The sequence below is a fragment of the Oratosquilla oratoria genome, chromosome 1 (assembly GCF_046742065.1).
Source record: "Oratosquilla oratoria isolate Oo_2021 chromosome 1, ASM4674206v1, whole genome shotgun sequence".
In the NCBI taxonomy this organism is placed as follows: Eukaryota; Metazoa; Arthropoda; class Malacostraca; order Stomatopoda; family Squillidae; genus Oratosquilla; species Oratosquilla oratoria.
This window is the reverse complement of record NC_134777.1, coordinates 136,387,106-136,411,292: the sequence shown is the minus strand read 5'-3', so window position 1 is coordinate 136,411,292 and position 24,187 is coordinate 136,387,106. Positions and strand designations below refer to the sequence as shown.

Sequence of the window (24,187 nt, the reverse complement as noted above, 5' to 3'; positions counted from 1 at the left end):
GCCAAACATCACACACTAGGACACAGCAACGCGAACACCACAGGAAGACAGATAGCACAACTAATACAAAGAGGACAATTAACACAATTAGGACCAGACTTCCCCACCTGCATCACACACAACGGACAAGGAACACCAGACATTATACTAACAAACAGACACCATCACTTACACTACAGAATCACACCAGGGCAACTAACTACATCAGACCACATCCCAATACAATTAACACTAGCAACAAAATCCATAACAATACCTACACCAGAAAGATACACATTCCACAAAGCAGACTGGATAGGATTCAAGAACACACTAAACATAGAAAGAACAAAATATGACAAACAAAGACAGAGAACAACACGTAATAAACAATACATTGACGACAAACTCAACACATGGTACACTATGATACAACAAGCCATGGACAAACACATTCCCAAAACAAAACATAAAATTCTACCACACCCAAGACAATCAGATACATTAAAACTACTACAATGGCAATATCAACAGCTACAAACACAAGCACACAATACCGGCACATGGACACCACAAGCAAAACAAGCACTACGCGACATCCAAAATCAACTACTAGAAGAGAACAAACAACTATACGACGAACACTGGAACAATGAAATACGAAAAATAAACCTACAATACAATGACACCAAATACTTCTGGACACAAATTAAACGACTAACAGGAACACCTACTAACACCACCCCTTACATCATACACAATAACCACAAGATACACAAAGACAAAGACAAAGAACACATATTCAGACAGCACTGGAGAAAGATATTCAGAATCACACCAGCAGAAAACGCAACATTTGACATGGAACACGAAAGAACAATCACAACACAAGTACAAGAAATACAAAACGACATCACCCCTATCAACTTAGCTGACATGAGACGACTCGACCCAGACAACACACTCACAAAACCCTTCACATTAACTAACATCAAACAAATAATAAAGAACTTCAAAGACAAAACACATGGACAATCACAAATAAACAAAATAACATTAACTAACATTCCAGACTCAACACTACAGTTACTCACAGAAATCTTCAATGAAACATTCAGCATGGGATACTTCCCCAACACATTCAAAATAGCTACACTAACATTCATACCCAAACACGGAAAAAAACTCACAGACATAAACAACTACAGACCAATATCACTACTCGAAGTCCCAGGAAAAATACTAGAAAAACTCATACAACAAAGATTACTCAAACACTTGCACAATAACAACCTAATAAACGAAAACCAACATGGATTCACAAGAGGACGAGGAACACACACAGCCATAGCCACACTACACGAAACAATAGCCATAAGCCAACGACACAACCACGGATGTAACATAGCACGAGACATAACAAAAGCATTTGACAAAATATGGCACACAGGACTAAAATACAAACTACACCAAACACACTTCTCAGACATACTAACAAGGATACTTTGCAATTACCTCGACAACAGACAAGCACAAATACGAATACACCATTATACAGGAAGACCCTTCAACATATACAGTGGAGTCCCCCAAGGAAGCATCCTTTCACCAACACTATTCAACCTCTACACACACGACACCCCCAACCCAACACACGGAGTCACACACGCACAATTTGCAGATGACCTGACACAGATAATCACATACCCGAGCAAAAAAGGCAAAAACATGTTAGCACTAAAAACAAGCAGAACAATAGAAATAATAAACACATATGAACAACAATGGAAAATACAAACAAACACAACCAAATTCCAACTACTAAACATATCAACACAGAAACCAGCAGAAATATGGATAGAAGACACACATATACAAAAACAAAGAAACATAAAAATACTAGGACTAACACTTGGAAACAGAGGTCTACAAACACACACAAACAACAGGAAACTACAAGCAGAAAAAACATTACAGACACTAAGACGATTCATAAACCTAGACACAAAACTAATATTAAGACTGTACAAAGTACTCATACGACCTCAATTAGAATACATACCAATAACAACTATCACATTAAAACCAAGCCAACTCCAAAAACTACAGTCAATACAAAACAAAACACTACGATTCGCCACACACTCCATACCCCCATACAACACAGTAGAAGAACTACACACACAACATAAACTCGAACCACTTAACACAAGACTACACAGACTAGCTTACAGAACATGGAACAGACTTACAATCACAAACCCAGAACTAGTACAAAACAGCGAAAACATAAACACAGAAGACGGACACGATCACAACTGGTGGCCTAGAATGTCCCCAATCATCAACGCCCCTCCACCCGAACCTAAATACATACTTTAAAAACACAATAAATACACCACTTATCCTTCATTGTTCTACTAACCATACTAACCTAACACTATAACTTCTATTTATCACTAACATTGTTATTATTATTATTATTATTATTATTATTATTATTATTATTATTATTATTATTATTATTATTATTATTATTATTATTATTATTATTATTATTATTATTATTATTATTATTATTATTATTATTATTATTATTATTGTTATTACTATTATATTATTATTATTATTATTATTATTATTATTATTGTTATTACTATTATATTATTATTATTATTATTATTATTATTATTATTATTATTATTAATATTATTATTATTATTACTATTATTGTTATTATTATTATTGCTATTTAAAAATGATAAAACGTGCGATCCAATCGCACGTGATATAAAAAAAAAAAAAAAAAATCAATGAGTATGGCATAGGAGTCACTACCCTCCCCTAACATTATATTGTATAAATACCAAGAAAAATCACTAGCCGTCATCCCAATGGGGAAAAAAAATCATACTCATTGAACAAGAAAAAAATGTATACAACGTGTAGAATTAAGACACCCACCACCATCACAAAAAAAAAGAAAAAAAAAAGGAAGATAAAAAGGACACATACCCTCAAAAAATCAAACCTATAAATAGGCAAGAATAGTTGTATACATAAAAAAAAACTAACAAAATAAGAGCCATAAACAATCATAACAGCTCAACCACCGATCCTGCGGAAGATGGACCAGCCTCCAAACATCACAAGAATAACTAGGCACTAGCTTCACAATACAAAAATTCATTAGAAAAAATATGTTCAAAGTAGCAAGTGGGTCTGCCCCACATCTATTGTAATTCTAACTTCCTTCCATTTCCTCCTTTACTTCTTTACACACATACCCCTCCCCCTCCCCCCCTCTCCTCCATCTTACATATCCTGTCTAGTAGTAGTAGTAGTAGTAGTCGCGGTTCTTGGATTGCTGACTATCTCAGTCACCGGTCTGCGAAAGTACGATTTCAGGGTCACATATCAGAGGCCAGAATGCTGGAGAAAGGCACTCCACAGGGGGGGGGGGGTCCTCAGCCCCACTCTGTTCAATGTGCTCGTCTCCAACATTCTGGATCTACCTCTACCACATGAGTGCAAGGTCATCTGCTATGCAGATGATATTGCGCTCATAATTACTGGGAAACGGCGGTGCCTCAGCAGGGCCCAGCATTGCTTAAGCACTGTGGCGACCGAATGTTGCAGGTCAGGGTTAAAGATCTCCCCTACAAAATCGAAGGCCATGGCACTAGGACTCTGGAAAGAAGGGGAGCACCTCACCATCCAGGACCTTAGGCTGGACTGGGTTCACCAGTTTCAGTACCTGGGGGTCTGGATTGATGGGAGGCTCACCTTTCAGAAAGAACTAGCCTATCTCAAGGAGAGACTGAAGGCAAGAATCACAGTTATGAGAGCAATGACGGGGAAGGCACTTGGTGCCACGCATCAGGTCCTTCGCACATTCTATGTGCAAGCAGTCCGCAGTTTGGTGGACTATGCTGCCCCAGCTCTCATAAATGTAGCGACTGCTAAGCTTGAAGACCTGGAACCTTGCCAAAATGCCGCAGCAAGGATTATCTTGGGAGCTCCACCTTGGACCAAGATTGTTAATCTCCAGATGGAGGCTTCATCGCCTTCATTAACATCACGGGTCAGAAGGCTGGAGGTCGACTTTCTTGCCAAGATAGTCCAGAGCCCCAGGATAACTGAGCTGAGTCAGAGCCTTGTGATAGATTTGGGACGGGTGGATACTCTTATCCACTCCGATACCTGGCTATCACAGGCGGCTGAGCTCCTGGACTCCTTCAGGCTCACCAGCGTTCTCCTTGAGAAGGGTAGGGGCTCTCCACACCCAGAGTTCAAGTCCCCACCACCATGGCTGTCGATATCTATAACCTTCGTTGTCACAAAGCTTCCCAGTAAGAAGAAGTTATGTGATCAGGAAAGAGTACGAGCGCAGGCCCTACAAGGCATCCGCGCACTGTCGGAACCTGGAATGGCGGTCTATTACACGGATGGCTCCGTAGACCCCAACAGGCCCCGTAGTGCGGGGGCTGCTTTCGTGACGGATGGTTTGACCGTCGGCAGGAGAGTATCTGATCATGCGTCCACTCTCCAAGCTGAGGCTATAGCAGTCCAAGGAGCGTTAGAGCATGCTCTAATACCACGAACTGGTCCTGTAGTGATCCACACGGATTCACAGTCTCTGCTAGGCAGCTTGGATTCAACACAGCCCAGCGACAATGTACGCCTACTGACCTCCATCCTAGCACTCCTGCTGAAGCTACATCAGCAAGGCAGGAGTGTTACGCTCAACTGGGTGCCGAGCCACGTGGGCGTCCCAGGCAACGAGCTAGCCGACGCCGCAGCAGAAGCGGCGCGCCAAAGACCCAAAGTCGATGTTGTCGTCCCTCTCAGCAGAAATCAGTTGCGCCTACGCACCAGGGCTCTTAATCAGGTACAACGGTTCCTTCAGCACAGACTGGAGGCAGAGGTGTCAGAGAGGGCGAGGTGGTACAGGGCAGTCACAGACTACGAGCCCCTTGTACTTCCTCGCTCCACGCCCAGAAGAGTGGAAACTCTGCTCTTGCGTCTGCGACCGGAGGACCGTTGTTTCTGGCAAATAAAGACCACCTCTACGGCAGGAGAAAGAAGATGCCAACACTGCAGCCACCCAGAAGCCACCCTAGAACACTACCTCAAGAATTGCCCCGCAACTGCTTTTCTGAGGAGAGGGCCTCCGACAACATCTGAGGGTCTTGTGCGCCGCCTATGCCGCCACTAAAGTAGTTACGAACTGCGTCGGCTGGTGGAGTGTCAGCCCCCCCTATAAATCTATATATATATACATGTATATCACTTGTTAACACTACTTGTAACACCAAACACCGATACATCATGAAGGGTGCATTCGCCGAGATGTGCATACGTATTTTACATGCGTAGGCACATCTTGTGAATATATGAGTGTGTGTGGTTGGGCTCGCACACACTCATAAGTCAAATCACCCTCCAAACGGGCTCACATTAAAAGCCCGTGGGAGCTTCACTCCCTAATTACACAGAACAGAGCAGATGCGTCGCGGGCAGTTCGGCACGCGCTCTCGTTAAGTGAACATCTCCCTCGTGGGATACATCCTGCTTAGCAGGGACTCGGATTTTGTTGTCGCGGTCTCGAAGAAAGTGGGCACTCGACCCCCGGCCACCGTGGACCAGCATTCGCTGAACATCGGTTAGCCCGTCCGCGGACTGCTCCGTCTCGTTGCTTAGTGAATTTGCGTTACCCAGTTAGTGTGCGTTATGTAGGGTGCAGTGGAAATCGTGTAGTGAATCTCTAGTGAAGTATACAATCGTGCTGGTATAATAGTGTAGTGAAGTGTTCCGTGTGAAAAGTGCGTTGTGAAGTGTAAAATTGTGTTGGTATAATAGTGGGCACTCCACCTCCGGCCACTGTGGACCGGCAGTCGCTCAACGTCGTTTGGCCCGACCGCTGAGTGCTCCGCCTCGATGCGTAGTGAAGTGTAAAATCGTGCTGGTATCGTAGTGACATAACTTAGGATACCTTAAGACAGTGCAGTGAAAATCGTGAAGAGATTGTGGTTTTAAAATTAGCGTGTGAAACCGTATAGTGAAATGTTCCTGGTGGATTTCAGTGCATTACCCAATTAGTGTGCGTTATGTAGGGTGCAGTGGAAATCGTGTAGTAAATCTCTTGTGGAAAGTGTATAGTGAAGTGTACAATCGTGCTTGTATAATAGTATAGTGAAGTGTTCCGTGTGAAAAGTGCGTTGTGAAGTGTAAAATTGTGCTGGTATAATAGTGGGCACTCCACCTCCGGCCACTGTAGACCGGCGGTCGCTCAACGTTGTTCAGCCCGTCCGCTGAGTGCTCCGCCTCGTTGTGTAGTGAAGTGTAAAATCATGCTGGTATCGTAGTGACATAACTTAGGATACCTTGAGACAGTGCAGTGAAAATCGTGAAGAGTTTGTGGTTTTAAAATTAGCGTGTGAAACCGTGTAGTGAAGTGTTCCTTGTGGATTTCAGTGCGTTACCCAGTTTGTGTGCGTTATGTAGGGTGCAGTGGAAATCGTGTAGTGAATCTCTTGTGGAAAGTGTATAGTGAAGTGTACAATCGTGCTGGTATAATAGTGTAGTGAAGTGCACCGTGTGAGAAGTGTGTAGTGAAGTGTAAAATTGTGCTGGTATAACAGTGGGCAGCGTTATGTAGGGCGCAGTGGAAATCGTGTAAAATCCCTCCCTCCTCTTTCTCACTTTAAGTATCCTCCTTAACCCTTCCTCCTGCCTCCTCCCCACCCCTCCCGCTTCCCCTGGTACTCATTCTCTCCCCTCCTACCCTCTCCCTCCTAATCCACCCCAATCCCCCCTTTCCTAAACATCCCACTCTCCCTTCTTCCCCTCTTCCTCCTCCTCTTCGTCACCCTCTCCCTCCTCCTCACCCCTTCCCCCTACCCCCTCTATCTACTTTCTGTCCGTCCCCTCCTCTATCCCGCCTAACCCTCATCACCCTCCTCTTTCTCACCTTAAATCCTCCTCCTTCCTCCTCCATCCCCTCACCCCCTCCTTCCCACCCGCTCCCCCTGGTTCTCATCACCCCCCCTCCTGTCTCCCCTCCTACTCCCTTCCCTAACCCACCCCGATCTCCCTGTCCTAGACAGTCCACTCTCCCTCACCCCCCTCTTCTTCACACCCTCCCTCCTTACTCCCGCGTCCTCCTTTTACTCATCTCTACTCCTACCCCACAATCCATTCCCTTGCTCCCTCCCTCGCTAACTTTCCTTTTTCACCTCCTTGTTCAACCCTCCTCCTGTTACTACATTTCCTCCTTCACCTTGAAAACGTCCTCCTCCACCTCCGTCCCACCTTCTCATTAAGCGTTAGTGATCAGATGGCAATTTAGGAGACAGTTGGATGAGTAAGATGGAACCGTCCGGACCCACACAGGAGCCGAATGACGGCGAGGGTGGAGAATGGAATACAGTCAATACTAAGAAGAGCAAAAGTACCGCAAAGGGAAAAGATCCCCCACAACCCTCAGGAGGCGAGCAAGGTAACCCAACTCCTACGAGTAGGGAGCAGCCGGGCAACACCAAGGCGACGGCACCATCGTTACCCACGTCGGTACAAGACCGGTTCAAGACCGAAAAGCACCCGGCAGGGTTCAATTCTGCCTACGATCTTTGTGTGCACATTGAAAAAGCACACAGCAATTGGAACATTGGTTTCAAAAGCCTTCCAACGGGGGAGATACTTATCACCCCCAAAGATGATACAGCCGCCACTGCCCTACGTAATCTAACGGAGGTCAATGGAAAGACGGTTAAACTGGAGCGCATTGAGGGAGCGCAGAGGGAGATAAAGATGGTGCTGCAAGGGTATCCTGTCCACAACCCCCTGGACGCCATCCGGAAGCACCCGGACGTCGTCAAAGCGGAAAGGTGCATCTGGAGGAAGGAAGAGACGCGGCAAGTGGTGGTGACTCTTCGTGGGGCCCCACCAAGGGAGCTCGAGCTGGGTATGTGGGGCACTTACCCCCTTCGGACCTACGTGCCCGAACCCATGAGGTGTTTTCGGTGCCAACAATATGGTCACCACCAGCGCGGGTGCAAGCGGCCATTCAAATGTGCCATATGCAGCGGACCGCACACCACGGAAACCTGCATCCAGCGGCACAAAAATGCCGAAGCGACCACGACCAAGTGCCCCAACTGTGGCAAAGGTCACCACGCCTGGAGCCTGTCCTGCAATGTGCGCAAGACAGAAGCGAAGGCGACGAGAGCGGTGATCGAGGCAAAGCCAAACTTCATCCCGGCACCACCTCGCCCCTCAGCTTGGCATCGCCCAAGGCCACAGCAACCACCATCAGTATCAACAGCCGAGTTCCCAGGTCTCCCCCAGCGACCCCAGATCCAAGACAGGAAGGATCGACGCAACAACCAAGCGAAAGCACCAGCTCAAAGTTGTCAGAGCCAGCTCACTCGCCATCCCTCTACTTTCAGGAGGAAAAATTGGTGCAGTTTGTTGGGGTCGCCGCGGCTGCACTGGCACGTCACTTGGGCAACAATGAGGCAGAAGTTAAAGGAGCGATCAATTTCCTCACGGACATAGTTCGGGCAATGATGGACAGGAAGAAAACCCCGCCCTGAATCAGAGACGACCCTAACCCCTCAACAGCTCCTTCCGAACCACAAGTGCCCCAGCCTAGCCCAGAGGCCTCGTCCCCTGAGAACAACTCAACACTCCTACCTGCCCAGTCCCGAGTGGAGGAACCAGCGCCAGCCCAAGATTGCACAGGGGACATTAAACCTGCCGAGCTTACAATAAAAAAGCAAGCCAGGAAGCAAGGTCACCACTAAGACTCAGCCCGGAAGTATATTACCGGCAGGAGTGCACGTAGTCACCCGACGTATGAAGAGGGAAATTGACCTATCCATGCAGGGAGGTAAAGCCTTCACGGTTGGCTTCCCTGACCAGCCTGCTGCAGAGGACTCAGGGGAAGACACTGAGACAGACTGCAGTTGCGAGGGATCGTCTCCACCCTCTAGCCCATCTTCAGCTGAATCCGAGGAAGAGTGCACAATACAACATGGATAATACAGCCACGATACACTCATACGCCCAGACCATTCGCTTTCTGCAATGGAACATTCTCGGGTATAGGGGAAAGCAATCCCTGCTGTAGCCGCTCATAAAGCAGGAGGAAAAGCACGGCATCCTCCTGCAAGAGATCCTGATGGCAGATGAGGAGGTCAGGTGTCCGGGTACCACGTATTCGTGCTACTCCAAACAGCAACAACAAGAGGATGCATGGCACTTATCCACGCATCCATCCCGTGTTCGAAAGTTGACCCACCAATAGATTGCGGGGAGGGTGCTGATGTGCTTGCGGTTCAACTTCTCTTCCCCCAGGAGACCGTGCACGTATATAACATCTACAGGTCGCCTACCCACGGTCACTTAGACTTGGAGGAGCTCTGCACCGTTGCGAAGAAGAAGTATATTGTCGCAGGAGATTTCAATGCCCATCACCTCATACTTCACTCGGTGACAACCGCCAACTCGACCGGACGCCATATCGAGGAAGTCCTCAGCACCACCCCTGGTGTGGGCCTCTTGAACGAAGGGTCACCCACACACGTCCAGCATGGCAGGCTTGATCTCTCTCTCGCCTCCTCCTCCCTGCTGCATCGCATGTCGTGGGGGGTGAACGATACGGTCACGAGCGATCACTTTGGCATTGATATGACACTTACCGTGGCCTCACCACCCCCACTGGCCCCTAGAGTGGAATCTTGGAATGTGCGCAGAGCTAATTGGAAACTCTTTAGCGAAAAAGTAACTGCGCATGTGTCCACTGAAACCCCATCCACCGGCGACCTGGATGGTATAGAGGCCTTTTTAACCTCCGCCATACATGCAGCAGCAGCAGAGAGTATACCCAGGACTGCACCATGCAGGAGGAATCACCGCGATGGTTGTTTTTATAACCAGGATATAAAAAAAAAAGCGTAGACATCGCAACCCTGCTAACCTGGCTAACCTCCGGACTGCCGTGGAGGAGGCCAGAGAAGTAGCTCGACGCGTACGTAGCGACAAGTGGCTAGAGTGGTGCAGCAGCTTTAGCGCACACACCACTCTAAGGGAGCTGTGGGGGAAACTACACACAGCCACAAGGCGTATCCCTCCCCGACAAACACTCCAAACACCACACCTTGAGGCAGAAAGTCTGGCATTGGAATTCGCCAGACGTACACACACTGCCACGCTACCCGTCGAGCTGCAGAGAACTCAAGCTCGGCTTTCTGAAGCAAGAAGAGCCAGGATACAAGCCGCCATACAGTCTCCAGGAAACACAGACACGCCATTCACCCTGCAAGAACTACAGTCCACCTACAGGACATCCACTGACACGGCTCCCGGTAGCGACCGAGTGACCTACTCCATGATCACCCATCTGGGTGATGCCGGAGAGAAAGCGCTCCTCCAACTGGTGAACACCAGCTGGCTGTCGGGGAGAGTTCCATACAACTGGAAACAAGCCGACATCGTCCCTGTCCCCAAGCCCAGGTGTTAGTGACAATAGTGCTGTGAGTGAAAACATTCCCGTGTCATATAGTGCCAGTGGAAGTGGCCGACATGAAGACTTTGCTCAACCAGTTTTTAGCCGAGAAGGGAAGCCATCAACCACCACGTAGCCACGCTCCACGACAGGATACTACCTCCTGCTGGTACCATACCCGCTTCGGAGCCAAGGCGCTCAGATGCACACAACCATGCAGCTGGTCGCAGGGAAACGCCAAACGCGTGGGTCGGTAACCACCCCTACCCCCGCTAACCATACCCACACCCTCCTCTCAGTGCATGATCGCCATTCTGGCCTATCCTTCCTGGTAGACACAGACAACTGAGGACCCCTATCGGTGGCAATGATGTGAGGTGCGCCGAATCTGGATACCCAACCGGAGAGGAAAGCACGGGCGGTCGTCTCGGCGGATATATCTGGAAGGGGGATCGCTTCTGGCCACCTGGTGTACCTGTCGATACACGTAAGGAGGTAACGCATGCCACGAGAAGGCGGAAGGGGGCCCACAATGTCCACATGGACTGACTGGAAACGTGCCGTGGGTGTAGGAAAACGCTGGAGTGGTGCGTGGACGTGGCGCGTAACCTTGGCCGTCTGGCAGGGGAGGCAGGTCCGGGTCCATTGTCTGACATCCTTGTTGATACCCGGCCAGACGACTCGATCCGTGATGAGGCGTTGTGTCGCGCGGATGCCCGGATGACTGTGGTCATGGAAGGAGGAGAAGACGTCCTTACGGTGGCAGGCGGGGATGTACGGGCGGGGTTTGCCTGTGGAGACGTCACACCACAATGGTACGGGGTTGTTAGGAAGCTGTCTTAGCTGTAAGGATGAGGTGTCGTACATACGTAGGAGGCGGAGTTCACTGTCGTTATTCTGAGATGCGGCGATGCGTGAGTAGTCTATGTTGTGGTCAGGGAGGATGCTGGAGGTGATTCTAGATAAGGCGTCGGCCACCTGGTTATTCTCTCCCTTGATATACTCAATTCGAGTATCAAATTGGGAGAGGAATGACAGCTGCCGGGAGACTCTTGGGGAGTGATGGTCGGAGACCCTGTCTAGGGCATGGGCGAGTGGCTTGTGGTCTGTAAGGATGACGAAAGGCCGGCCTTCAAGGAAGTAAAGAAAGTGCTTGACGGCCGAGACTATGGCTAGCAGTTCCCTGTCAAAGGCACTGTAGCGAATTTGAGGAGGGTCCAGACGTTTGGAGAAAAAGGCGATAGGCTGGAGCTGGCCGTTGATCTTCTGTTGGAGGACTGCGCCAATTGCTGAGGAGGAGGCTTCGGTGGTAAGGAATGTGGGGGCGTGAGCTACCGAGTAGGACAAGCGGGCGGCCTCAGCGATTGCCGCCTTGACTTGCCCGAATGCTTGGGTCGCTTCGGAAGACCACTTCACAGGTTTGACCGACCGCTTGGAATGGTTCTTGGTGAGGTCGTTCAAGGGAGCGAGTTTTGCAGCTGCGTCGGGGACGAATCTATGGTAATAATTGACGATTCCTAGGAATCGTCGGAGCATTTTGATGGATGCTGGCTGTGGGAAGTCTTTTATGGTGTCGATTTTTTGAGGGAGAGGATACAGGCCTGCCGTTGAGATACGGTGTCCGAGGAAGTCGAGAGATGAAACTCCGAGGAGACACTTGGACGGGTGTACCCGGAGGACATAATCTTGGAGGCGGCGGAAGAGGAGGCGGAGGTGTTGGAGGTGCTGGTCGTGAGTATCGGAGGCTACGAGGATGTCGTCGATGTAAACGGTGATGAAGTCGAAGTCTCTCAGGGCATGGTCTATGAACCTCTGGAACGTCTGGGCGGCATTCCGGAGGCCAAAGGCCATCATCTTCCATTCGAAGAGGCCGAACGCGCTACAGGGATTTGATGAAACGCCCTGACCAGGTCGATCTTAGAGAAGACCTGTTTCCCGTGAAGCTTGAAGTGGAAGTCCTGAGCGTGAGGGATGGGGTAGCGGTCGGGCTTCGTGATGCGGTTAAGTTGACGGTAGTCACCGCAAGCCCGCCATTGGTTGGGCGGTGGGGGTGGCTTGGGAACCATGTGGAGTGGTGATGCCCAAGCACTCTCCGATGGTTGGATGATGTCCTGGTCTAGGAGTTCTTGGAACTCCTGTTTGGCAGCGGCCAACTTTTCTGGGGAAAGTCGTCGAGGCTTGCTGTATACTGGCGGTCCAGATGTCTGGATGTGGTGCATGATGTTGTGAGGGGTGGTGGTGGTATTGGTCTTGTCTGGCGATGTTAGCTGGGGGAAACTCCTGCAGGATGCGTGCATAATCGCCATCGGGCTGGAGTGACGATATCTGGTGGGAAGTTGCGTTAGTGGTGGTTCCTGGTATGCTTGTTGTGCCGTGGTACAAGCAGTTGTCCTTGGCGCTAACTACTATATTGTAGTGCTGGAGGAAGTCGTAGCCAAGGATGGGTTGCTGTACCGCTGCTATGACGAATGTCCAAGGGAACTTGAGATCGTGGAGTTCCAGGACGCTGTGGTGGCTGCCGTACGTTGCGATGGGCGTACCGTTGGCTGCAAGCAGGTCGTAGGATGGCCAACGTCTACCGTGGTTGGGTTCTTCCGTCGGGGGTATGATGCTGACGGCTGAACCTGTGTCTACCAGGAAGGATAGGCCAGAATGGCGATCATGCACTGAGAGGAGGGTGTGGGTATGGTTAGCGGGGGTAGGGGTGGTTACCGACCCACGCGTTTGGCGTTTCCCTGCGACCAGCTGCATGGTTGTGTGCATCTGAGCGCCTTGGCTCCGAAGCGGGTATGGTACCAGCAGGAGGTAGTATCCTGTCGTGGAGCGTGGCTACGTGGTGGTTGATGGCTTCCCTTCTCGGCTAAAAACTGGTTGAGCAAAGTCTTCATGTCGGCCACTTCCTGTCGTAGTTGCTGCACACTTTGGTCACTGGCACTATATGACACGGGAATGTTTTCACTCACAGCATTATTGTCACTAACACCTGGGTCGTCACTACACTGAACACTTTGCACTGGTTTGTCACTGGGGTGGAAGCTGCTGGCTGACCGGACTTGTACTGAGATATGACGTTGGAACAATCTATCTGCTATTTCGCAGTATTGTTCGTTGTCCTTATCGCCGGCTAGAGCTTCCAGGTGTAAGTGGAGGGCGTCCGGCATCTTGGAGAGGTGAATGGAGCGGAGGAGTTCCTTGGGCAATGACACCTTTGCCCGGGTATTGAGGGCGGCCATACGGGTGTATAATTGTGATGGGGTGATGTCGCCGAGTTCACTATGCTGGATATCTCGGTAGAGCTGGTCGTCGGGCTTGGTGTAAAGCTTTCGTAAGGCAGTCTTGAGGGCGGAACATTTGCCTTCTTGCGGAGGAGAGGAGACGACGTTACGGACAAGGGCGATGACGTCCGTTGGTAGAGCGGCGATGTACGCGCCGAAGGCTTGGAGGTCCGGCACGTTACCTTGAGTGGCTAAATAGGCCTCTGTGTGAACTAGCCAGCTCTCCAAGTCACGGGAGAAACTGGGAAGTTTCACTTGTGTGTTTTCCATAATCCTGGTTGTCCTTCACCGGGGTCACCACTTTGTAGTAGTTTTAGTTCGGAACAACGGCAGGACAAATGAATATCAACACAAAATATCTAATTTCTTTCTTTTGGTAATTAGCCACAAGGTGCGACACTAGAAGTGTCACATGAGAAATATAGGTGAAGCTCGGACTAAGGCCACAGCTTAGTGGAGCTTATGGTTGCAGCTGGACGTGGAGCCTAACGTCAGCGAGGCGGTAGCAGATGATGACGGCGAGGCTCGATGGGACGGCTAGAATATTGGACGAGGAGATGTTGTTGTGTGTGCTGGTCGGTACTGTTCTGCCCATCTCGGCGAAACGCCGAACTTTTAAGGGAGGCTGGCGGGAATGTGAGGAGCTTTCCAATTTCCTGATTGGCTGACCGCTGGCTGGCAGGGACACCCTTGCGAACTACGCTTGCCAACTACAGGAACTTGGAAGGCTAGTTCCGAAGATTTCTTTGATCAGTGTGTGACGGGTCGTAGGATGCATCATGTCACTACACCTACATCCGTACAGGATGGCATTTTTTCGCTTATTCAGGTTGTCGCCCAGCTATTCATCTCCGTTAGTGGAGATTATCAGTTTATGGATTCTAGTTGGAATAGATTCACGTCATTGTATAGTTGTGGAAATAAATAGTAAATTGTGCAATATATTTATACATTGCTCACTGTCCAGGTAGTACAGTCTATATCCACATATAAATATATTTCTTCACTAAGTTATTTTAGAATTAGTGTTTCATGAGCGTTTGGTGGATAACTTGTGAATTATATTCAAGGAATTCGTGTTACCTGTAATTTGGTGTACATGGTAATGAATGCACACATATAATTGAAAAGGGAACTTACATTAATGACATTGTTTTATTTTAAATCCAGTATTGAAAATGTTTCAACTTCAGATTTTAATCAATATGAAAAAAGAAGAATGTAATTTCTTTTAAAAAATTTGGCACGATAATATTCGTCACTTGGCAACAACGCATTTCACATAGAATTATCTAAAATGGCGGTGCACGCAGCAGCGGCGTTACTGGATGAATTAATGGGAAGGCAAAGGAATATTGTTCCTGATGAACATCAAAGGAAACTGCATTGGGATTCACCAGAGGTAAGATATATGCTGCTCTAGGGGAATAATTTGCAAGAATGAATGAAGAAAAGATGGATGTTGTGATGGTCTGGGGGCGTATGGAATCCGTGCGCGTGATAACCAAATCAAATTTGTATTATTTTTTTACCCAGGAAAAAGTCTACTTCGAAATTGCAGGTTTAAGTGTTTTGTTGTGGTGTAGTTGCATTTTACTGCAATTTATGATCAAGAGTATACATATGTTCCAGGTCGGACTTAAAGCACTGCGTACACATTGATAATTTAATATTTGCAGCCATGTAAATTGGCGATATCATAATCATTCTATGTAGCACAAGTAAACCATTTGAATAGTATTATAGGAAATTTTAGATATAGGATTTAGGTTTGGTTCTCGGGGACTTTCAAGTGTCGTCAAGTTTTGAGTAACTTGGGGGTGGTGGGAAATTGACATTTTGGTTATTCATGTGCCTGATGTGGGTGTTACCAGTAACCATGATTAGCTTGAGTGTATGATACAAATTATGTATGGATTGACATAATTCTGGGGAGGGAAAAGGGCTACAGCTGAAAAGATTGGTTTGATAACATCCATATTTTTTTATTGTAGGCTAAGAGAATGGTGGTTTTTTTTTTTTTAGTCGTGTGGGGTTAACTCGCCCCCATCGTCAACTTGGTTACTTGGCCCATTTACTCAACCAAGTCAGCACACTACCTTGGCCTGGCATGACTAACTCCACTTATTTATTTTATTTTATTATTATTATTATTATTATTCATTTAAAGAAGTGTATGGTTAGGTTAGCTAGGTCAACATAAAAATGGAATTCCTGATATTTGAGCTGAAGTAGTTCTCATAGTATGCAGAAAGTCACTGTGAGTACAATGCAATTTGAATTATTCATCTAGCTGCCCTAGTTCCTGAGATATTGCATTTTGAAGGGTACAAAATCAGGCCTATTTTCAATTTTGGCCCAGAAAATTGGGCCAAAATGTATGGAGGCTATAGCATGGTTCGACAGACACATCTGCATTGCCGGTTGAAATGTCGCAATACATTTGACATTGTTATCCGATAATCCGAGCCGATAGGAAAAAAAACTAATTTGTATTTATGAGGTGCTAAGATGGGAGGGAGGGTGGAGGGGTGTGGAGTGTTTTCGGGGATGAAATGGGTGGGAATGTTTTTGTGCCTTGTCCTTTTTGGCTACCCCCCTGGTAAGGGGGAAAAAAACCTTGGTATATGTATGTATGATTTCTCAGCTCTCTTGTAATACCCTGCCCTGGTTTTGGTATTAGAATAATCCGTGAGACTTGTAGTTTTCGTTTATATGGGTCTGTTACCCATTTAATGGAGTTTTTTGGCTCATTTTTCATGTTGAAACATACACAAATTTTCGATTTACTGCTGAATGCAGGCTGCCATGTTTATCTTATGTTTTTATGTACCGACATGTAACTGATGATGTGATTGGTTGAAATTTACCATGATCATAGTAAATACACTCGCGTGACATTTTTATGAATTAAATTTCCCGCGATATGTAAATTTGGTCATTTGAATGAGGTGCGCATAAAATGACACGCTATTGGCGGACGTCATAGATGGTGGCACCTCTAGCGGTGTTTGACCTAACTAGTTTGGTTAGGTTAAAGTAGATGAATTTATCATACTTAAATTTCTTCGATCTCCACATCCATCAAAACAAAGATGGTGTCTCAAGCACCTGATGGACTGAGTTGGCAGTGGGTCAGGCTGGCCAGCAAGAGTTGTAGTAACTTAATGTTGTTTCCATACACACACTAGAAGTCTTTACAAGCCTATGTGGTAATATTTTAGTTGTGTACACCTACATGATATTAAAAAATTAAATATTAATTTTGTAAATTATAACACAAACGTAATATGCAATTTTCTTTGTGGAAATAAAAAACAGAAAAATGTTACAACAAGCAAATTTATTAACGAATGAAGCTGCTAGGATATGTTACTGACGCCATGCCAGTCCTGTCACTATCAGACAACGGCTTTCATGTTGTGGACCAGGTGTTCTCCAACTCCAGGTGATGTTAGTAAGTCCTGTTACAAAGACAATTGGTCTTCCTTGGACTTTATGGCAGAACGCAGGGTTCTGCCATTGTCTGTTAATTGCCCGAGGTACAATAATAATCAGGCTGTCAGCATCTGTGATGATGGGGACAACCGAGACTATCTTTAGAATTTGAGGTACCGAATTACTAAACATTGGTTAGGTTATGTAGGTTAGGTTAGAATAGACTAATTTGTCATCCTTTCGTTTCTGCGACCTCTGCACCTATCAAAACAAACATGGCATATCATTCAGCTGCCTCGACTTTATTGTTAATGATTTCCTCCAAGAAAATTGTATATTATGTTGATCTATTATAATTTACAAAATTAATAATTAAATTTCTATTGCTATGTCGCGTAGGTGTGCACAACTAAAATTTGGATTCAGACAAGGACGATCATGCGTCACCAATTTAATATGTTTCTATTCAAGGCTAATAGATATAATACAAGAAAGAGATGGATGGGCGGACTGTGCATTTCTAGACCTAAAGAAAGCTTTTGAGAAAGTACCACATAAGAAATTGCTTAAGAAATTAGAAACTGAAGGAGGAATACAGGGAAAACTACTAAATTGGATGGAAGACTTTTTGCAAGAAAGAAAAATGAGAGTAGTGATAAGAAACCAGCACTCAAAATGGGATGAAGTAATAAGCGGTGTTCCGCAGGGAACAGTTCTGGCCCCAATAATGTTTGCTATATATATTAATGATATGGATGAAGGAATTGAAAGCTATATGAGCTTCTTTGCAGATGATGCAAAACTACTGAAAAGAGTGAAAACTGAAGAAGATTGTGAATCACTACAGAGAGATCTAAATATAGTACAGGAATGGAGTAGGAAGTGGGAGATGGAGTTCAATACAAAAAAGTGTAGTATAATGGAATTTGGAAAAAGCAAAAACAGAATAACAGGATCATATAAATTGGGAGAAGAAGGAATAAAAAAAGTAGAAAATGAGAAGGACCTGGGAGTCATTGTTATGAATAATATGTCACCTGAGAAACATATAAATAAGATTTTTGGAGAAACTTATAATAATTTAATAAGAACAATCAAAGTTGCATTTACATACCTGGATGAAGAAATGGTGAAGAAAATCCTAATCACCCTGATAAGACCAAGATTGGAATATGCAGCAACGATATGGTCACCAAGTACAAAAAAATGTATAAAAAAACTTGAAAGAATACAAAGAGCAATTACAAAACTGGCACCAACACTCTCAAAACTATCATATGAAGAGAGACTAGAAAAACTTGAACTACAGACACTAGAGCAAAGAAGAGAGAGAGGAGATTTGATAGCTATTTACAGAATCATGAAAGGCATAGAAATTACTGGTAGAGAGAATCTGATAAAATGGGATGACAGAAATACAAGAGGACACGGAAAGAAAATAAAAAAAGACAGCTATAGAAGAGACTTGAAAAAGAACAGCTTTCCTCACAGAGTAATAAACAGTTGGAACAAGTTAGATGAGAAAGTGGTGTGTGCAAAAACAATACATGAATTTAAAAATAGTTTAGATAAAATGAGATATGAAGACGGGACCCCACGAGCATAGCTCCCCTTCCCGTAAAATACAACTAGGTAAATACACAAATACATACCTTGGTGAAGAAAATTGTAATCACTCTGATAAGACCAAGATTGGAATATGCAGCAACGATATGGTCACCAAGTACAAAAAAATGTATAAAAAAAACTTGAAAGAATACAAAGAGCAATTACAAAATTGGCACCAACACTCTCAAAACTATCATATGAATAGAGACTAGCAAAACTTGAACTACAGATACTAGAGCAAAGAAGAGAGAGAGGAAATTTGATAGCTATTTACAGAATCATGAAAGGCATAGAAATTATTGATAGAGAGAATCTGATAAAATGGGATGATGGAAATACAAGAGGACACGGAAAGAAAATCAAGAAAGACAGCTATAGAAGAGATCTGAAAAAGAACAGCTTTCCTCACAGAGTAATAGACAGTTGGAACAAGTTAGATGAAAAAGTGGTGTGTGCAAAAACAATACATAAATTTAAAAATAGTTTAGATAAAATAAGATATGAAGACGGGACCCCACGAGCATAGCTCCCCTTCCTGTAAAATACAACTAGGTAAAATACACACACATGTTGCAACAAATTACTGCACATTGCTGTTTGTTTGCAATTCACGATTGTGCTGCCTATAATTCACTTACAATAATATATATACTGTGTGTGTGTGTGTGTACACTAGGGAATTTTTAGGTACGTATCATTTTTATAATCCGCTCTGGCAACACTTACACCAACGCTCACTCGCTCAATTTAACAGAAAAGTCAATTTAGCGGACTGGACCTTGGCTGAATTAGTTCGTTAAATCGGGCTTCTACTGTAATTTTATACTATGAAATAATTCATCTCTTATTACTGAATAAATTGTGCATACATTGTATTTTACCTAATTGTATTTACCAAGTTGTATTTTGCGGGAAGGGAAGCTATGCTCGTGGTGTCCCTCCTTTGTATCTTGCAGTGTCTAGTTTGCTTTTAAACTCATGGTTTTTGCGCATACTATTTCATTGTCCAGTTTGTTCCAAGTGTCCACTACTCTATGTGGAAAACTTTTTCTTCATTTCTCTTCTGTAGCTGTTTTTTTTATTTTCTTTCCATGTCCTCTTGTGTTTCTCTTGTCCCAGTTTAGTAAGTCCTCTCTATCAAGTATCTCTATGCCTTTCATGATTCTGTAGATGGTCAGTAGGTCACCTCTCTCTCTGCTCCAGCATCGGTAACTCCAGTTTAGCCAAGCTCTCCTCATATGATAGGTTTGCAAGTGCAGGTGCCATTTTTGTTGCTGTTCTCTGGATTCTTTCTATTTTCTTTATATTCTTTTTGGTACTGGGTGACCACAATGTCGCCGCATACTCTAGTCTAGGCCTTATCAATGTAACCAATATTTTTTTTATCATGTCTTCGTCCAAGTATGCAAATGCCACTTCTATTGATCTTAGCAAGTTGTAAGCCTCCCCGACAATTTTGTTAATCTGTTTATCATAGGACAAGTCGTTTGTGATAATTGCCCCCAAATCTTTTTTCGGATCCTACCTTCTTTACCTCCTTGGTTCCAATTGTATATTCTCCTGATATTCTATTTTTGCTTTTTCCAAACTCCATTATGCTACACTTCTTAGTATTAAAGTCCACTTCCCATTTCTGACTCCAGTTCCATACCTTATTCAGGTCTTCCTGCAGTGCTTCACAGTCCTTATCAGTTTCTACTTTCCTTAATAGTTTGGCGTCATCTGCAAAAAAGCTTGTGTGTGTATGTATGTATATATATATATATATATATATATATATATATATATATATATATATATATACATACACCAAGGCTTTTTCCCCCTCACAAGGGAGGTAGCCAAAAAGAAAAAGGCATAAAATCATTCCCACCCATTCCATCCCTAAATACACTCCACCCTCTCTCTTATCTTAGCACCTCCTGGATGATGGGTTCATCCCTGCACCCTGTCCACTGCCCTGGGTCAGAGGCAGTGTCGCAAGCCACAGCACATCCATAGCAAGGCCGCTTCATTAAATCGGCGACCCCCCTCTCCGTTCCCCTTCGGGCTGTGTCAATTTTTGCTCACACATAGTACCTCACCCCCCATCCCCCCACCCATTCCACCTCATGCATCACATCATCATCCATATACAACCATTCTCCATTCACCCCTGTCTTCTGTCCTCTTCTGTCCTTCCTCTTCCCCAAAGCCCCCTTCACCCCATCTATCCATCTCATCCTAGGAGATGTAGAGAGCAATCCTGGGCCCACCACAAAATACACATGTCCAACATGCTCTAAACCCATTACTTTGAGCAGACAGACAAAGGGCTCAGTTCAGTGCAATATGGGCAAAAACTGGGCCCACCTCACTTGTACAACACTTGCTGACACAAACCAATACACAAACACTTGGACATGTTCTACCTGCCCTCCAGTAACCCCACTACCACCTCCCCAACCAAAGCCAGCACCCTTACCCACTCCCAATTTCCCTTTGCCCTTATCCCCAATCAGTACTCCCCTTCCTTTGTCCCCAATCTCTCCTTTCCCCCCCTCTAACCCAGATCCTATACCTTCCCCATTAACACCCCAACCTCAACCCCAAACGGCAACATACAACACATACAGAACACATAACATCAACATATTACAACACAACATTGACGGTATTAACACGAAAAAACATGAACTTGAACACTTTCTTAAACAACACAACATACACATTGCAATTATACAAGAAACAAAACTAAGACACTCACACAAAACACCATCATTTCATAATTACACCACCATCAGACAAGACCGGACCGACGGCAATGGCGATGGACTCATCACCCTGATCCACCACTCCATCTGTTTTGTGGACACAAATGCCACAACCAAAATTCTCCTCCCTACCACAGACAACACTACAGAAATCCAATCCATTCGAATCTGCACAGGCAACAAATCAACACTGACAATAGTTAATATGTACATTCCCCCCCAATCATCCCCCACAGTTCCAAACACCTTCAGGCCTCAATTTAGCCAACTAGCCTCAATCCTCAACCTGATCATGGGTGGTGACTTCAATGCCAAGTCGTCTGCCTGGTATATCGACAACCCTGACACATACAGAGGACTTAATATACAGACTCAGCTTTGACTCATTGACTATCATGAACAACACACACAATCATACACACATCCCACACCAAGCCCTCTACACTCCCTCCTCTCCTGATATCACCTTCTGCTCCCCCTGCCTAACCCCAACAACATCATGGAGAGTGGTCGGAACCCTTGGTTCTGACCATCTTCCAATCATCACCACCAAGACAAGATGCACCCCAGTTGGCCACAGACACACATACAACAATTACAAGAGAGATAACTGGGAAGCTTTTACTGAAGAGATAGAACAACATTTTGAAACACTTAACAGTACACCAATCACAAACATAAACAATGCTGTGCACACTTTTAATACAATCATACAAAATGCAGACAAGAGATACATCCCTAGAGGCAACAGAAAATCACACAACCCCAACTTCACACCAGAAATCCAAGGCCTCATCAGACAACGAGACACACTTAAACACAATACCCCCACACCTATCCCTCAAAACATAGCAGACCAAATACAAACACTAAACACTGTGATTGCCAATAAAATACATGAACAAAAAACACAAAATTGGCAAAACTTTTTCAATGAACTTGATCACAAAACAAACACCAGCAAATTGTACAAAACACTCAACAGTAACACAACACGCTCTCACGCAGCAATAATCACAACAACAGACAATCTACCCTCAAACAGACAACAAGCAAACGCACTCATACGTCATTTTGCACAGACAAGCCATCTCGCTTCTCACCCTGACGACCGACACACTATTCGACGTAAGAAAGACTTTCCCACAGACTCAGACTACACACCCTTCATAGACAGTCAGACAAAACACATAATACATAATCTCAAGCACTCATCTGCCTGTGGCCCTGATAACATGAGTGACATCCACCTAAAACACATTAGACCACAAGGTATACATGCACTCACAAACATTGCAAACTACAGCTATTCACACAACACTATACCCGACATCTGGAAGCATGGTAAAATAATCACCATTCCAAAACCAAACAATCCCAACATCGCACTGCCCAATCACACTTCTCTGCACCCCCTCTAAAGTCATTGAATGCTTAATATTTAAACTTGTCACACCACATATTCCCCTTGCTGACTCACAACACGGTTTTAGGCCACCACACTCCACAAACACACTTCTGATAAACCTCACACAAAGAATTTTAGATGGCATCAATTCAGATAGGCCCCACCACAGAAAACTTCTTATAACATTAGACATTAGTAAAGCTTTTGATGCTATCCCCCACCACAACCTAACAAATAAAATACATAACAGACATGCACAATAACACCAAAAGATGGATGGCCAATTATCTGGCAGGTAGGAATGCTTACATGTCATATAATGGCCAATCATCACACATCAGAAACATTAAGAATGGAGTACCACAGGGCTCTGTTCTATCCCCCACGCTCTTTAATCTATACATGCATGAATTACCCACACCAGACAACTCAGAAATACAAATCTCTTCCTACGCAGACGACATAACAATCACATGCACACATCGTAACACAGACAAAGCTGCAGAAATAATCCAGCCATACCTTGATACACTCAACACATGGTTCATCACAAACAGACTCAAAATAGCTCCAACCAAATCTACAGCAACACTTCTCACCAACTGGACAATAGAACACAAATACATACCTCATCTCTACATCAACAACACTCTAATACCATACACAAACACACCGAAAATTCTTGGTGTAACATACGATACATCCATGTCTTTCAAACAACACATCACAAACATAAAAAACAAATGCACACCTAGACTTAACGCACTTAAGTCAATCACTGGAACAACATTTGGACAAAACAAAGAAACTAATACAACAATATACAAACAATGCATACGCTCAGTGATGAATTATGCGAGTCCTGCAGGGGCTCCTAATCTCAGTGTGACACACCACAACACCCTTCAAATCATACAAAGAAAAAAGCCCCAAAAACAATTACAGGCTGCACAAATACAACACCTACAGACCATTTACACCATGAAACAAAAGTCCTCAAAGTCAAGGACCACCTCGACATGAGAGGCACACAAACACTTGCCGCAGCCACCACAAACACATCACACCCGCTACACTACATAGCAGAACACCCACACACACCAAGAAACAAAAAAACAACACCCAAAGACCTGTATCACACACAGATACTCTCTTCTCTTCTTCCACAACCACCAAATACCAGCCTCCAGAAACATATTCATAATCATATCACTCA

General features: G+C 45.1%; 1 protein-coding gene across 8 annotated transcripts in view; it reads left to right on the top strand.

Annotated features, from left to right (window-relative positions):
* Positions 1-15,009: 15,009 nt before the first annotated feature.
* LOC143027418 (luc7-like protein 3) overlaps positions 15,010-24,187 on the top strand; it is a 261,462-nt gene continuing 252,284 nt past the window's right edge. For 5 of the 8 annotated variants that reach the window (XM_076188733.1, XM_076188712.1, XM_076188716.1 and 2 more), the window contains exon 1: positions 15,010-15,166. In XM_076188733.1, the coding sequence (XP_076044848.1) occupies positions 15,062-15,166 (105 nt within the window). In that variant the 5' untranslated portion in view covers positions 15,010-15,061. The remainder of the gene's footprint in view (positions 15,167-24,187) is intronic. The other 3 variants (XM_076188724.1, XM_076188729.1, XM_076188719.1) reach the window with 2 other exon arrangements.